Source organism: Aphidius gifuensis, linkage group LG3, assembly GCF_014905175.1.
Source record: "Aphidius gifuensis isolate YNYX2018 linkage group LG3, ASM1490517v1, whole genome shotgun sequence".
NCBI lineage: Eukaryota > Metazoa > Arthropoda > Insecta > Hymenoptera > Braconidae > Aphidius > Aphidius gifuensis.
The window spans coordinates 16,889,983-16,907,777 of NC_057790.1; the positions used below are offsets into that span (position 1 = coordinate 16,889,983).

At 24.4% G+C, this 17,795-nt stretch overlaps 3 protein-coding genes across 6 annotated transcripts; 2 read left to right on the plus strand and 1 right to left on the minus strand.

The window, feature by feature from the left end:
* Window positions 1-207: 207 nt before the first annotated feature.
* LOC122852209 (polyadenylate-binding protein-interacting protein 2) lies at window positions 208-2,567 on the plus strand. Its single transcript, XM_044151860.1, has 4 exons — window positions 208-609; window positions 1,253-1,446; window positions 1,516-1,704; window positions 1,787-2,567. The coding sequence occupies exons 2-4, from the start codon at window positions 1,276-1,278 to the stop codon at window positions 1,880-1,882; spliced, it is 456 nt and encodes a 151-aa protein (XP_044007795.1). The 5' UTR covers window positions 208-609; window positions 1,253-1,275; the 3' UTR covers window positions 1,883-2,567.
* Window positions 2,568-3,439: 872 nt separating this feature from the next.
* On the minus strand, window positions 3,440-8,977 carry LOC122852207 (catenin alpha). 4 transcript variants are annotated; one of them, XM_044151856.1, is made up of 6 exons: window positions 8,582-8,977; window positions 7,319-8,399; window positions 7,175-7,201; window positions 5,040-6,560; window positions 4,939-4,941; window positions 4,045-4,840 (listed from the first exon to the last, which is right to left on the minus strand). In XM_044151856.1, exons 1-6 carry the CDS (start codon window positions 8,587-8,589, stop codon window positions 4,676-4,678), a joined length of 2,805 nt encoding a protein of 934 aa, XP_044007791.1. In that variant the 5' UTR covers window positions 8,590-8,977; the 3' UTR covers window positions 4,045-4,675. The 4 variants fall into 4 exon arrangements, with proteins under 4 accessions (XP_044007794.1, XP_044007791.1, XP_044007793.1 ...); XM_044151858.1 differs by lacking the exon at window positions 7,175-7,201 and having other exon boundaries at window positions 8,582-8,976; XM_044151857.1 differs by lacking the exon at window positions 4,939-4,941 and having other exon boundaries at window positions 8,582-8,976.
* A 144-nt stretch (window positions 8,978-9,121) lies between these two features.
* On the plus strand, window positions 9,122-10,415 carry LOC122852210. The gene is made up of 2 exons (XM_044151862.1): window positions 9,122-9,593; window positions 9,664-10,415. Exons 1-2 carry the CDS (start codon window positions 9,157-9,159, stop codon window positions 9,866-9,868), a joined length of 642 nt encoding a protein of 213 aa, XP_044007797.1. The 5' UTR covers window positions 9,122-9,156; the 3' UTR covers window positions 9,869-10,415.
* Window positions 10,416-17,795: the final 7,380 nt, after the last annotated feature.

A 17,795-nucleotide genomic window follows, 5' to 3' on the forward strand; every position in this document is an offset into this window, starting at 1 on the left:
TTTGCGCATGATACTGCGCCTGCACTGTGCAATGTGCAGTAAAATTTTTCTAGGGATATTTCGTGTAAATTTTTAATGTAAACAGCCTCATTTCCACTGTCAAAATATTTTATGGAAAAATAGAATTGAATTTCGCGCTTCTTTTTTCTGTGTCGCCATTTTAAATTTTACAGCTCTCCTCCTCTCTCTCTCTCTCTCTCCTCTCACTTCCATTGAAAAATAAAAATAAACTTCTTCAATTTCAGTGATGAGTTATAAATCTATTTTTATTTTGTAAAAATATAATTAAAAAAATTAATACGCGAGTAGATATTTAGATAAATAAAAAACACAAAGTAATTTGATAACAATGTTGTTGTTTTGATGATGAAGTGGCAGCACCATCACATTGCAAAATAAAAGAGATAAAAAAACACAGCAAAATAATCTTTGTCTGCTTTGTTTGTGTTGATGTTTGTGTATGATAAAATCAGTGTGTCGTAAAAAATTGTCCTCAAATTATATTATTTTTAAATTTATCAAAACAAATATTTAAAAAAAAACCAAACAAACAAACAATTACCATCAAATTACTCATTAATTTGATAAGATTTTTTTCTAATTTTCAAGGTAAACAATAAATGCAATCAAATAATTTATATATCGATTTAAAAATATTTCACAATTTGAACAAACAATATTTTTTTTTTGCGTAGGTGTTGACGAAATAAGAAAATAAAAATCAAAAATGATGAAAAAATAAAAAAAAAAATGGTTGTTCGAAGCTGTCGTCAATTGATTAAAAAATTTCAATTGTTTTTATTTTTTTATTTATTAACCATACAAGTTTAACATGGCTGTTTGATAAATTTAATTTTTTTTTTTTTTTTTAATCGATAAATTATTAGTTTATTATAAAATAATTCAATAAAAAAAATTTTTTTTTAGTAAACATAATTAAAAATAAAACAAATTTTCAAGGTAAAAAATTTAGATAAATATCTTTTTTTTAATTAAATAGTTATTATTTTATTTTATATTCTTTTGTCACTGATATTTGTTGACGTCAAGGTGACTTGTCGTTAATCTACATCAAGGCTAAATATTTCGACTCAGGGAATATCTTAACTTTCGATTTAAAAAAAAAAAAAAAAAATGTTTGGCTATATCGAGGAGGTCAAGTGACCCTGGATTTTATTAAATCACAATCCTACTATTTTTTATTAAATAACAAAGCGATATAAAATGATGAAAAAAAAATTAATTGTTTCAGATTATTAAGTAAAATTATCTGGCATGAAGATGAAGATACCAAATTGTGGATCTGGTAATGGTTATTATGGACATGATAGTAGTGTAATATCATATTTAGATAACGTTGAACAAGAAGCTGATTTACCTGGTGGTGAAAATGGTGATTTTTCTGAATACATGTGGATGGAAAATGAAGAAGAGTTTGATAAACAAGTAAATAATATTTTAAACATATCTAAAAATTGTTTGATAAATTATTTAATTTAAATAATATATGTTTAGGTATTGGAACAATTAGAAGAAGAAGAATTAATGGAAGAATGTTTAGAAGCAATGCTAGAAGAAGAAAGACAACATCATAGAAATCAAACATCAGCAGCATGGTGTCAAGCAGTAGCTAGTGAAAATACTGGTAATGAATTGTGTCAACAATTAAATGGTCTTCGGGTACATGGTGATGTTGAAAAATCTGTAAATATTATTTTTATATTAAAACATATTTAAAATATTATTAAGGCATATTTATTTATGTTATTTTTGTGTTTATTTATAGAGTACATTGAATCCAGATGCTGCTGAATTTGTACCATCATTAACCTCAACGACGGAAACAAATTCGTCGACAGAAATAAATGGTGAATCGTCGTAGAATGGTGATGTTGTTTATTATTTTTTAATTATTTTTTTATACGATAAATCATACAACATATTTAAAACAAATGGGCTAATTTTCAAATAATCATCAAGAGGTAAATATCCTCATTTGAATGCTTGTTTATCAATCGAGATAACTGACTGAAAAAAAATATAAAAAAATATAAAAAAAAAAAAACTATTAAAACGAAAAAAAAATATATATATTATTCAGTAAATTGTAAAACCATTTTTAACAATTTAATTTGGTTTATTATTTTTTTTTTTTTTATAGACAATCGCATAATAAATAATCATTGTAGGATAGGTCAAAAATAAATGAAAAATTAAAAAAAAAAAAGTATTAAAATATAAGAAATTAAAAAAAAAAAGATAATAAAATATAGTAAAATTGAAAAAAAAAAAATATATATATATATTAATTATAAATTAATAAATAGTCTTATAAATACGTACTTATAAAAATAATAAAAAAAAAAAAAAGCATATATAATTGTGAAAATTAAAAAAAAAAAAAAAAGCTAGTTACTCGGTAAAAGTGTGCATTCGAAACAAGCTCATTTGAATTCACGTCAAGTTTTAACCTTCGATATAATAATATGTATTTCGATATTTTATTTGAACACGCACATTACCGGAAAAGAATATTTCTCAATGTTTTACAAAGTCTTGAGCATTGCAGCCAAATTAAGCTCTATTTTGTATTATTTTATTTGAACGAAAAAAAACCATTTTTTTGTTTGCTTTTAAATAGTGTAAAAAAGAAAAGAAATTATTATTTTTAATTTTTATCAAGTTATATGTTAAGCAAAATATTATGATTTGAATTTTTTTTTTATTTTGAAATTTTAAACAGTCTTCCATTTGGAAGGATATCATGAAGCTTCTTGTTAATTTTTTAAAAAATAAGAAAAAAAATTTATCAAATATTGTGGATTTGGTCACTAGTCTTATTTAAATTGTATATAAATATAATATTTATATGTGTAACGAGTCTCGATTAGCTTTGACATTTGATGAATTTTTTTTTTTGTTTTTTTACATCAAAAGCTCGTCAGTAATTATTTTATTGATGAATTTTTCTTTTTTTTTTTTTTACGAGTCAATTAATGTATTTATCATCCAAGATAGTTTTTATTTAAAAATTTGCTAACATTTATAATATTCAAATGAAATAATGTGTCATAAATTTAACCGTTGATATTTTTGTATTTTAAATTTTAATTACTAATCAATTTTTAAAATATTAGAAAACATGATACGTAAATTTATTATTTTTTTCATTCTTTAATCTATCATTTGCGAGTAATAAAATTTTCAAAATGTTAATTATCTAAAACACGCTAATTGGAAAAAAATAATTATAATTGTTTTTTGTCTTTGTCTATTGAATATCAGCATTTGTAATTTTGTCACCGTTCATCGTTTATTCCGTTAAATGTAACAATAGCATTTAAAAAACTAGCATAACAAAAAAAAAAAAACCAAAAAAAGAAAAAAAAACAAAATACAATATGTGTATTTAAAAAAAAAAAGAAAAAAAAAACAACGATTAATTGTAAAACTTTATTTGTCAATCTACATGGAATACATTGAATTACAGAGAATCACTACATCACGAAATTAGTGAAAGTACGCTCAATACAAATACTGATTTGAGCCAGAAATTATTAATTGTATATTTTTCTTTTTTCCTCTCCCTTAATATTCATTTTAAAAAAAGTATAAATATGTCCTGTATAACGTCAATTTATTTGCCGTTAGCATTACATTTACTTTAAAAAAAAATAAAAAAAAAAAAAAAACATTATTTGGCAGCTTAGTTTCTATAAACAATTGTTTATAATAATAATTTTTTTTCTTAGCTACACTACAAAGATTATAAAATTTTGTGCATATTACGACTAATAATATTAACTCATAAATATAATTTATAAATACTCAATCCAGCTTACTACATAAAAAAAAGACAAAAAAAAATTTCATAGAAATACAATATTGTGCCACCATAATTTTTCGATTATTATTTATTAATTATTATTTAAACCTAAAAAATTAAATACTAGTCTATTCACATGACCACTGAAATGATATTTTTTTTTTTTCTATACGGAATGATTGTTAAATAAAAAAAAAAATAACGTTTTTAATCACCAGAATTAAATATTTCTTTAGATTATTGTTGGTACCTTTTTTTTTTTTTTATATAAAATTCAGTAAAAAGTTTTACAAATCAATTAGGCCTGCTTTAAGAACAACATTTTTATGCAGTTATAAATTTATAAAGTCAATTATTGTTTTATTCTTGAGTCTGTTTTCCAATTATTATTAATTTTCGTTTTTAACAATGAATATCAAAAGTATATTCAATTATATATACACATTCAATTATTCTATTTATTTTTTCAATTTAAATTTTGTCGAGTACTTTAAATGATAAACAGTTGTATTTTTTTTCATACAGAAAACTGCAAAAAAATTATTTAATATATTTATTAATACTAAAACGTGTCGATATAATTATTAAAATTATTTTTTTTATATTAACGTCAAGGTAAAGTATTTAAAAAGGAAAAAAAAAAAAAAGCTTTTGAAAATAATGTGTGCTGCCAGAAATCAGATTGAATTAGCTGAATGAAATATTCATTTTTGCACCGATTGTGTAAAAAATATGATTTGGAAGTATTATCAAAGAAATATCTTTGTAATTTGAATTAAAAAATTCATCTAATTATTCATGATTGTACTGATATATAATTTTTTTTTTATATAATTATGTAAATTAAATTTAAACACTTTCAGTTGGACTCTGAAATTCCGAGAGTGCATGAATTGGATTTTGCACTTTTTTCTGTGAACCTTTGCGTACTTTAGCACGCACTTCCTCTGGTCGTTCTGGACGTACCAATGGTTTTTTTTCTGGTGCTTTCATTTTCCATACGACAATTGGTGACTGTAAAATAATTGTAAATAATTAATAAATAAATACAAAATAGGTACATATATACAATTTTTATAATATATATTACAACAATTTAAATTGTAACTTACATACTGGATAATCCAAGAAAGTAAATAATATAAAAAAATAATTATGTAATAAGATAATTAATATAATAAATATTGCTATTATTAAATAAATAAATACTTACAGCAACATTAGCTTCTCTTGGATATTTTGTAGAAGCAACATATGAAGCTTTAACAGTAAGTACAACAGCATTCATAAGATTTTTAGCAGCTTGAATAAGTGATGTTGCTGAATCTAAACCCGAAACAATAAGTTCACCACTGATATTTTGTACATCAGCTTTAACTTTACTTGTAATATTCATTTGATGACAATACAATGCTATTCTTTGTAAATATGCAAGAAGATCTTGTTTTGTTGAACTTTCAGGACATTGATCAGCAATTTGTCTTGTTAATTTATCCAATTTAGTACCAGCTTCAGATATTTTTTTAGCAGCAGTTATAACATCCATTGTTGTTTTTAATGGACCACGTCCACGTGTAAAATCTGTCATTTCCATCATAATCATACACATATGTTTAGCAAGTACAATAATATCATTACCAGCATCATCCCATTTAGCAACTTCTTTATCAAATTTCAATTTTTCACTTTTAAAATATTCAAATTGTTGATAAATTTTTTGTTTATCTTCTTCTGGCATTTTTCTCATAGCTTCACATGCTGTTGTTATACCAGATATATCTGGATATTCATCAATTGAATGTTCACCAGTTTGTGCACTTGATTTACTACCTCTTTCAATAGTATAATGATCATCTGGTTCAAAATCTTCTGGATCAAGTTCTTCATCTGGACGATTCATTAATACAGCACGACGTATTTCACGTACACCATCATAAACTAATCTTGATGCATCAATAAAATCATTTTCATCAACTTCTTTTAATGGATTACCAGATAATGCATCAACAGCAACTTTAACACGTTGAGCAAATTTTGGCATAACTTGATCACGTAATACAATAACAGCTTCAAGTACTGGTTTTGTATATACTCTTGGTTCTGACATTTCTTGTGATATTTGTGCATGTACAACATTACATACACGATTTGAACGACCAAGTATTGCTTCAGCAGTTCTATTTAATGTATCAGCATCACCTTCTTGTAATGCAAGTACACATTTATTAACATCTTCAAGTATATGACTTTCAGATACAGCTAGAAAATCATCAATTGTTGTTATATCATCAACAGCCTCAGTTAATACACCAACTTGATTTTCCCATGCTTGACGAAATACTTGCATATTTTCAATAGCTAATTTTGAATGTGGACGTGCTGCTAATACACGTGCTGCATTTATAACTTGTGGACATAAATTACTTATTTGTGCAGCAGCATGACGTACCATTTTAACACCATCAACATTTGCTGACATACTACAAACAAGATTTGCAACTTCAACAAGTTTATTAGCATGTTCAGTAAATACTAATGCACATTCTTCAACTTCTTTATCATTTCCTTTTTCAGCAGCAGCAATGAGAATTAATAACGGTACACTTGTTTCAAGAAAACTATCAGAAACATGATCAACAACAGCTTTACGTAAATGACGACGTAGATCACGTGTTTTTCTTCCCATATGATCAATTGCACGATCTAAACCTTCTGATTGTTCCTTCACAGTCATCTATTGTTAAAAAAAAAAAAAAACAATTACTTCAAATTTTATATTTAAATAATCAAAAATATATCAAATATACTAACAAAAATCAATAAAGCATAAAAATTAATTTTAAAAAAGCTGTAACAAAAACAAAAAAAACAAAATTGGATTAATTTTTTTTAGCCAGGATCATAAACTGTTTCACCCAAGTGACTTATTAGATTATGTTTGCTAATATATTGAAAGTATACAAGTGCAAGACTGCTGATGACACTGAGGTTACTTGCTAGACGTTCAAAATTCAAAGAACCATTGAAGGCTCTTAAGGACCTGGGTACATTATTTATATTAACATAATCAAGACATTCAATCAAAAAAATTGAGCTAATTATTTCTTTTACATAAAAATATTAAACCCAGGGTACCACACTTGAATTTGACCCTAATCTAGACACCAACTTCAGCATCATAAGGCTTACAAAAATATTACATAACAATTATGAAGCCTTGAGAATGTGGTACAAAACCATAACTGTTACTTAAAATGATTATATATATCATATTTATTTTTTTTTTCAAGTCTACTAAACAAATTAGCAAGTGGGTGGTTTTTTTTTCTTTTTTTATATTATATTTACCCGTTTCCTATTATGATATTGTTGCAACTGTAATCCTCAATAGAATAAAAAATATTATAAAAATAAAATTTAAAAAATAATAAAATAAAAGAAAGTAAATAATATTGAATTTTATATATAGGTATAATTAAAAATTATTCTTACGTTATTCATGTATTCACTGAGTAAATCTTGTAATGCTTGACGTACAGCATTGCATTCTTTAACAATTTTTTCACGTCTTTCATCTCTGGTACATGATGAATCAGCCATAAGTGCAGCACCACTAATAATACTCTCTAATCTTTCTTCTAAACTTGGACGTGTTTTAAGTTCATTATATGCCAATGGTGACATTACCATACTTTCATCAAATTCATCAAGTGCATCAGCAAGTTCACCAGGACCATCAAGTGGATGTTGTTTACCACCAGGTAATTTACCTTGTGCAACATTATTAATTGTATCAACAGCTTCACATACTTGTTTTAATACATAATCACGATTAGCTTTTGCAGCAGCTAATTCTGGATGACGTACATATACTTTTGATGCTGTTAATAACATTGTTGAATGTTTTTTTAATACAGCACGTGCTGCAGCAAGATCATCACGTAATTGTGGATCTTTAAGTTCATGTTGACGTTTTGCTGCTTGATTAATTAATTCAGTTGCATTTCTACCAAATTGTTTTATATTTTCTAATAATTCACCTTGTGATGATACTGTTTCTAGTACCATTAAATTATCTTTAACAACGTGTAATGATTTTAATAATAAATGTACATCAACCATATCAGCAAGTATTAATAAACGTGTTACTGCTGATAATAAATTTCTAGCAGCTCTAACCATATTACCACGTTTTAATGATGAACATGGATCTTCAGAAAATTCACGTGCAGCAATTGACATTGCAGCACCTGTTTTTTTAACTTCTTCAACAGCACATAACATTTCAGCAGTTATATCAGGATTTTCAAATGCAATTTGTTCACCTTGTTCAATAAAATTTGCTGTTGCTTTTTCAACAGTACCAACAAGTGCACTTGCTCTTTTTGATTTACCTTTTTTTTTTTTACTTGGTCCTTTTGTATTAACAAGTGTTGTTACTTGTAATACAAGTGGCTCAAGAGTTTTTTCAACTGATATTGTACGTATTTCAAGATTTTTTGGATCCCATTTAAGGGTTATTGGACCAAAATCTGACATCTTGACTTCTTCAAATTTATCTTTTAAATTAAACCTTGATAAAAAAATACTCAAATTAATTTAACTTGTATTTCAAAAAGAAAAAAAAAAAATTACTACATACTCCATATATTTATCGTCACAAAGAAATATTAATTCGAAAAAAAAATGGAGTAAAAATTATTCTCATTACAAATAATGCTTGTGTATATATTTTTAAAAAAAATTTTTTCTTACCTTTTCATATAACTGCTGTTATTCCAAATTTACAACAATAAAAATCGTTGCTAACTTTTTTTTTTGTTATATTTCAATTGACAGCTAAACAATGGTAGTTTTGTTTTTTTATTTGTCGCTGTCAAAAAAATTGATAAAAGAGTTTTTTTTCTTTACACACTACTACTACACTGTCTTATCAGTTTTTTTTTTTTTTTTTAGAAAAGATACCTCTTTCACTCAATGTAGTATCAAAGTTGATTAAACAATGAGTCAATGTGTGAGTCAGAGACCGGAATGCTTATTCTCATTTCTCTCTCTCTTATGTACACATAAAAAATTGGTTAAAAAATGTAATTGCATGTATTGCTATACTCATGATTGTTCATGATGGCGTGACGTCATTTATTTCCGTTTACGATGGTGACCGCATGATGCAGCTGAGTGAGCTGACGCCCTGTTTTTCTCCTTTCTTTTTTTTTCTTTCTCTCCTCTCATTTTTTTTTTCAAGTCAACAATGTAGTACTCGTTTATACCCACTCTAATATTATTATCAATTATTATTATTATTATAAATAATTAGTCAACAAAGCAACATGGTATCAACAAGAAGCAAATCATCAACACCATCAACATCATCATCAAATAAAAAAGTCCAGGATAATTCAAATGATCCTGATAAAATAACAAGACGAAAACCAAAAAGACAAAAAGTTAAAATACAAGATATACAATGGAGTGTTGGACAAAAAAAAAGATTATTAAGTGCAATGATGAAACATGGTTGTTCAGATTACAAAGCAGTTGCTAAAGAATTTCCTGAATTTACAAAAACAGCTGTTAAAAATATGATTTTATTGATGATTAAAAAATCAAAAGCAACTGTTACAAATGAAGATAGTCATACATTAACTGGTTGGAAAAATACAGAATTATATTCAGAAAAAAAACCAATGATTACTAAAGCATTAAAATACATATCATTGTTTGAAAAACATCCATCACCAGATGAATGTGCTGATTGTGATTTTCGGTATGTCATTTAATTAAATTAAAACACTTATTTATTTATTGTTAATTATTATATTGTTTTATTTTTTCAGTGCTCTTTATGGTTTTTTATCAAATGCAACACTTGGTAGACAAATTCTTCATTCATCAGCAATGACACATGAAACTCTTTGGCATGTTGTTGAAAGTGTCAGCAAAGAAGTACATTCTCTCAATGATAAAGAAATACGTCAATATGTTATTCATGATGTTGAAAAAATAAGCAAGGATAAAAATTTACAAAAAACTAATTATTAAATATAATTTTAATAACATCTTAATTTGGTCAATTATATTTCTATCAACATTTAATTTTATATTCATTGTAAATATCTGCTTTTTTTTTCTTTTGTTTTTGCATGATGTAAAATTCAATAATTAATATTATTTTTAGTTTATTCAATTGATTAATTGACAAATGGATTTAATCTTTCAATATATTCCAAACATTTTCTTCGAGCATTTTAATTTGTCATAAACTTCCAGTCACTGACTGATGAGCTGACGAGTCATATCACTTTTGTAATGATTATAAAAATTATTAATTTATTTTTATAGACTATAAATTATAGTTGAAATTTATACAATTAATATTCGCTTATTAATATAACATACTTTGAGAGTTTAAATTTAAAACAATTGTGTTGATTTTTCATTTGAAAATTAATTCGTTCTGATGTATTGATAAATGTATTTCGATTTCCTGTTTGTTCTTTGTATTTTAATGTATTTTTATAAATTACAAGTTTGTCTGTAATTAATTTTTTAAATAAATAAAATAATAAATAATTTAACAAATAAAAAATACTATTGCATATTGATAAAAATGTTTAAAATATTTTATTTTTTTTTGTATTATTTTTAAAAATTTCTTTTCTCTTTTTTTTTCTAACAGGAAAAATTAAGTTTACAATAATTTATTAGTGGCTTTTATTGACAATTATAGAGGATAATTTTATGTTGAAAATAATTATAGAAATTGAATTATTAAAAAAAAAAAAAAAGAGAATAATTTCTAAACAATATATTAACTTGATAATTTATCTAGCTATTTTCGTGCCAATTAAACATGTTGATATTTTTTTTATTAATAATCATATCAAAGCAACAATAATAAATTATTATTTATTAAAATAATAAATCAAGTTTTCATCTCAATAATTATGTCTGGTTATATCGAAAATAAATTAATTACTTGCATCAAATACCAGGTTGAGAATTTTATTATTTTTATTTCAATTAAAAAAAAAAAAACTGATTTATTTTTATTCAAGCAAAATAAAGCTTTGGAAAAATAACAAAAACATTATTTATTATTAATTTTTATTGGACAATTTTCATTTAAACACCTTTACTAAACTGTCATGATTATACGATTAAAAATAGTATACGTTATCAATAATATCATGTTATTTTTTGATAAAAATCTTAAAAAATATTTTAGATTATCGAAAACAAACATCTTATTAAATTTATGATTGAGTATTTATTATAATTTATTTAACTATTGTTTAAATATTATTTTACTGTTAATAATTGTAAACTTATTTTATTTTTTTCAATTTAAAAAACTTTTACAATATATTTTATGGGAATCAATGAGAATATAGTAAGAAATATATTTTTATCAGATCGCATGCGGTTTAGTGTCTTTGCACGTTGAAAATCCTTACAGAGTATTAGGATAACAGAAAGAGTGAAGAGATATTCGATGATACGTTAGATATTCCTATTCGAAAGTATGATGCCCTGATACAAGTCCTCCTCACTGGGTCTCTGAGCAAATGATTCCATGTCATAACACTAAAGCGAGCTTGCGTCTCAAAGTTCTCGGTCCAGGGATAATTCAGGTTCCGATGCCCCAATTAAAAAGTAATTATTGTCATTTTCATTGATAAAAAAAATAGAACAAAATAAACATCGAAATTTCAGTTGATTGATATGAATAATATATAAACTAAAACGATTTGAAATGTTTATTATTTTTTCATATAGAAAACTAGAGATTAAGTGATTAGAACTGATTTTTTTAATTACTGTAATTATTGTAACTGTATAGAAATTGTCAATGAATCTTCACTTGATTTAATCAAGATCATTTCTTAATTATCTTATGAAAATTATCATTTGATTTTGGTAGTGCAATAGAGTGAAATAAAAAAATTATTATAACAATTAACATTTCTATTTTGTTTAATGTATTTATTTTAATATAAATAAAAAATATACTTGAATTTTAGATGAATCTAAAATAATTAAATTCGAAAAATTATAAAATGAATGATTACTAGAAATGAATAAAACAACAAGAAAAGTTGCAAAAAAAAAAACAAAATATAAATTAAATAAATAAAAATTTTTAAATTTTACATAAGCAAGCCAAGAGTCAAAGAGGACTAGATGATAGGTGCCGCATGGCCTGATTCCACTTTAAATTAATTTAAAATGATTAATCATAACTTTATTACTACTGCGATTTAATGAAAATAATAATAATAGTAATAATTTTAATAAAAAAAAAATTACAGAGAGATTCAAATGATGAAATATAAAAAAATTTTAAAAAATATAAAATATTAATACAATTGAATAAACAATGATTAAAAAATGTCATGTCACTTTACAAAGAAAAAATACATACATAAAATATTCCCTTTCAAATCAATATTTAAATTACACAATATTTAATTTCAATTATTCAGTCTATATAGAAATAATTCACGGGTTTTGAAATTTTCAAATGTCGAAATCGTCAGTCGAGACGAGCTTTGTTGTTATCAATTATTGTTCTCAAGCTCGTCAATAAAAATTTAGAAAATTATTTTATAGAAAATGTAAAAGATAAAAAAAAAAAAAACAATATCTTCTGTTGATTATTATTATATATAATTATTGTTCATTTTCTTAAAAATTATATATGCATTTGTTTATAATTATTATTAATTATTTAAAAGTTATAATATTTCTTTAGCGAAAAAAAAACATACAAATAATATTAATTATTGATAATTAAAAAGATAATAATTTATGAATATAGTTTAAAAAGTTTCGAGGATTATTTCGACATATTTCATGACTCAGCTTTTTTTTTTTTATTTTGTGCATTGAAATTTCTTGATAACCTTGGATTAATTAAAAATAAACTTGAATTCAAATGGACTTAAAAATATTATTAATTAACAAAAAGATAAGAATATTAACAATAAATTTGAAAAAATAAGTTTTACAGTTACGAAGGCATTATCGTAAATTTCGATGGAACATTAAAAAAAAAAAAACGCATTTGCTACTTTAGAGTAATGACTAAGAAAAAAAACCCCATCTCTTGTAATATTTTTATTATCGCAATTAAATAAAAAATAAATAAATAATACTATATAATAAGAGAAGGAAAAAAAAAAGGACAAGAAAATCTTCATAAATATGAAGAAGAAAAAAAATTTGAAAATAATTACACCACTACTTATGAATTATTATTATTATTATTTATTGACTAATGTCATGTAATGAATAACTATTGCATGTAATCTACAATATAGTGGGCAATATTCTGAGTGGAAATATGTATTTATTTTATGTACATATTTATTTTGTTAATATTGTCAAGATTAATATATTGACTTTATTTATTTCACAAAATTTTAGACCCGAGTTTTTCAAGTTTCGATTGTGATTGCCATTTCTTTTTTTTCAAAGAAGTATCATGCCATAGCACTTTGGTCACTTTTTATTACTATGCTAGAAACTTACTAAACAATGTATTTATTTGAGAATATATTTCAAAAATACACTTAAAAATATCCCGATACATAATTGATATTTCGAATGTGAAATTATTTTAACATACAAGCATGCAGGGAGTATAACTAGTATATACTCTCTAACTTGTAACATCTAAATTATTAATAAATTAAACTATAAATTTCTCATTTAAACATACGAAAAAAATCATTTTTCTTCCCCCATTTTATAGTTGTTCCATTGGTTCTTTATTATTTTCACTTGTTAGGCTGGTCATTTAATTGCACCAGGATGAGTTCGTATGTAGCGATAGTACCAACAGTCTAGAAATAGGAGACTACATTGTAACAAATATAAATATTACTCAAATATTACGGCACCATCTGTTATAACGATGGTGCAGAAATCAATGACCAATTTAGTGGTAAATTAAAGTTCTTGATATTGATAATTTAAATTGAAAAGAATTTGAAAACTTACAGCCAGAATAAAATTACGAGTTATTGAGAAAAAATTCATTCCTGTGAAGACAATGTCATCATATGTTAATTGATATTGAAGTCTTTTTGCCTGAAAATGTTAAATACAATTTAAGTTTAATTACATAATACAATATAACATAATATAATATATGTACCTCATCAGTAAATTTTGACGATTTACACAAGTAAATATGTGGTAAAGCCTCTTTACTTTCAATGTTGATTTTTGATGCTGAAAGTGCAATAGCAATTATTTTACCAATAATGTAACAATATGACACAAAAGTATATATTTTCTCATATTGTCCCGTTCTATGCGTTCTGAAATAAATAAACTTTATTATTAAAACTTAAAGTCAACATCAATATATTTGAGGATATGATTATTTCATTCGAATTATTGTTTACGCAATCTCCCTAAACAATCCAATCAGGGTGAAGCACACATTTGCAATATACGATATAAATATTAAGGCAGAGATATTATTATTTGTTTGTTTAACAAGATCACTGAGAATTGCATAGTTTTTTCTTAGCCGATTCCAAGGAATGTCTTGGTATTTTCGTCTAGATAAATATTTAACTCTCTTGTTCAACCATACATATCTCTCAGTGAGTCCAGTTGTTACCTACAAATCCAAAAAAATACAAATAGTCGATTATCGATCATTGTTTATCTATATGATTTAATGTGGTTTTAAGACAGACCAGTATAACAAATAAATCTGCAAAACTCCAGATGACTGTAGCTAAGTAGTTGATAAACAACAGAAACATACTCATGATGAATGCAGAATTAACTTGAAAAAATAAAACAAATATATTATTAAACAAATCAATACTAGAGTAATTAAAATGATCTTTTTTTTTTTTCGTTTGAATACATACAACTGGTAAAACTGAATTTTTCTGCATCAATATTATAAGTTGATACAAATAAGTTATATAATCCACTGACATAGTCCGAAAAACTGTTATTGATTGATTCATTGATGACATACAAACAATGCTCAGAGACCGCAAACAGAGTATAAATAATTGAAATTTTTTTAATTTTCGATCGAATTTCCGGACCTCGTAAATCCAAACTGTAATATATAATTTATAAAGTAAATTATGTTTTTTGTAGCTGTAAAAATATTTTATAATAACCCGTTCAATGTTTTCTCCATTTTTTCCCATTTTTGTAAAAGATTTATCCATTTTGGAGATAATCGAAGAAAAAGTATGAGACATATTATAACCTTTCCGAAAAATACAATGCCTGTTACAAATCCTATAATATTTATCATAAATTTAAAATAATTTTCATTGAACATTTCAAGTGTATATAGTGAAATGGAATATCTTACCTATAATACTTGAGTTTTCAATTACTAGAGTTTTTATTATTGCAACAATAAATGCTTTGAAAATAATGACAAAAGCAACCATCATAAATACAGTCCAGTATGTACGAAATGATTTAATCTTAAATTCCATCATACTTGGTGATTGCTTCAAGACTCCACTAATTGGAAGAATTCCAAAATATTGAGCAACTTTGATTGTTGGTCCTATGGCAGTATAAAAATTTTCCTGATCATTCTAAAAAAGATTAAATATAATGATTATTAAAAATTTCAAAATATAATGATATTCAATAATAAGCTCCCGAGTTTTTTTTAGATAGATAAATATTGACTATTCAAACTACTGAATTACTATGTTATTGATTATAATTATGAACTTGCCATCATTTTGATAAATTATAAAAAAAATTTATTTAAACCTAAACGATAGTCGATAATGGTTCTATGGTATTGTACAATTGCAACTGAGATATGCACTGGCTTCCCACTAAGTGTATTTTTTTGAAAACTCATAGGTTGTTACAATGTTACCGTGGAAACGTGAAAATTTACTAAGTGAGAGAAAATTATATGAATTCTATCTTTTGTTGTTAAATATTTTTAAAAAAAAAATCAATGAAACTGTTTTTCACTCATGAACTACAGAATAGATAATAATTTGAATAAATTACAACTTTGTCTTTGACCTAATAACCTTGTGAAAATAAAAACACAATATAATAAAATTAGGATCAGTATCGAAACACGCTATAGATACGTGTACCACTCAATAATACTCTTCATTTTTAATATTTAGATGTTTAATGTTTATTATTTTAACTCCAACCTCATGACCATCAGTTTCGATTATTTACTCAATTTTTATCAGATGGTAAATGTTGTTAACTATAATTCATAAATAAAATCAATTTCCCTGTTGAATTCTTCTCTACATGTACATTTAAAAACATGTACTATTTAAAATTTCACGTACAATCTCGTGGTATACCTGGCATGCGCGATTTACGAGACATATGCGTATATATATATATTGTTACACACTTTTATCATTGAATTCAATAAAATACGGGACCGACTGTTTTTTGCAGTATACTTAAATTGTAATTCAATAATAATTACATTGTTTTGATTATAATTGTCATCCTTGCAATTTACTAACAAAAAGAAAAATTAAAAACAAAAATAGAGCTAAGAGTAAAAGATGACTAGATGACATCATGTCCTAATTGCTGCCACTTTAATTAAATTTTAAATTATTAATAATAACTTTATTACTGCTGTAATAATAATAATAATAATAATTGAAAAAAATTAATACAATTAAATAAATAATGATTACAGAATGTCATGTCACTTTACAATTAATTTTTATAACGCAACATGACAATTCATAGAATTTAGTAAAGTAAACATACATACATAAAATATTTTTTTTCCAAATCAATATTTAAATTACACTAGATGCGAAATGAAAAAAAAATAACAAATAAAAAACGCAATCTTTGATTTTAATTATTCAGTCTAAAAAATTGAATTCAAAATCCGAAATAAAATTTCAAGACTATAATGTGTAAACACGTTACATATATATTGAATCAGGTGGGGTCAAGTTCAAAATTTTGTCAGCAGTCAAAACTGCAATTATATGCATCGAAAACAATTATTGTTGACGTTTTCGAATACTTGTCCAAGTGGAAAAAATATATTTATTGGAAATATAAAATAAATTGATTTTATATTTAGAAAAAATTTAGAAAAGATTCAGAAAAAATATAAATTAAATTTAAAATATATTTAGTTTTAAACATACTAAAATTAAATTATAAAAAAATTTACAAAAAATAAAGAAAAAATTTAATTTTAGTATATGTCCAAACTTGTACATATTCTAAATTTAATATATTTGTTCTAAATCTTTTCTAAATTTTTTCTAAATTTAATTTTAGTATGTCCAAAACTGTATATCCATTAAATTTAATTTATATTTCCATTAAATATAAATTAAATATATTTTTTCCACTTCAATTGACGCTTTTTTTTTTTGTAAAAAAAACTGTGTTTCTTTTTTTGTTATGATGAAAATTTATAAAATTTAGTAAAGTAAACATACATACATATATAAAACATTTATCTTTCAAATCAATATTCAAATTACAATAGACGTAAAAAATAAAAATAAAAAAAAAAATCAATATTTAATTTTATTTATTCAGCCTATATAATTAATTCACTGGTCGATAAGTCGATACGAGCTTCGTTGTTATCAGTTAAGGGTCCGGATGCAATAACACGTTAAGCCTAGCTAACGCAATGTTAGCCTATAGGTAAAAAAAATAAGAAAAATTAAAATTTTAAAATGAAAAAAAAAAAAAAAGATCTATGGTAACGTTTGTTAGGGCGTGTGGCCCGCGTTACCGTTGAAAATTAAAAATTTTCAATACTCTGGCTAGGGCCGTGTTAAATTTTATCTGTTAAATGATTTTTAAAAGTAACAATACAATAATAGTACACACATTTAATAATTGTTCCATTGGTTTTTTACTATTTTCACTTGTTGGCTTGGTCATGGAATTGCACCAGGATAAGTTCGTATGTAGCAAGAGTACCAGC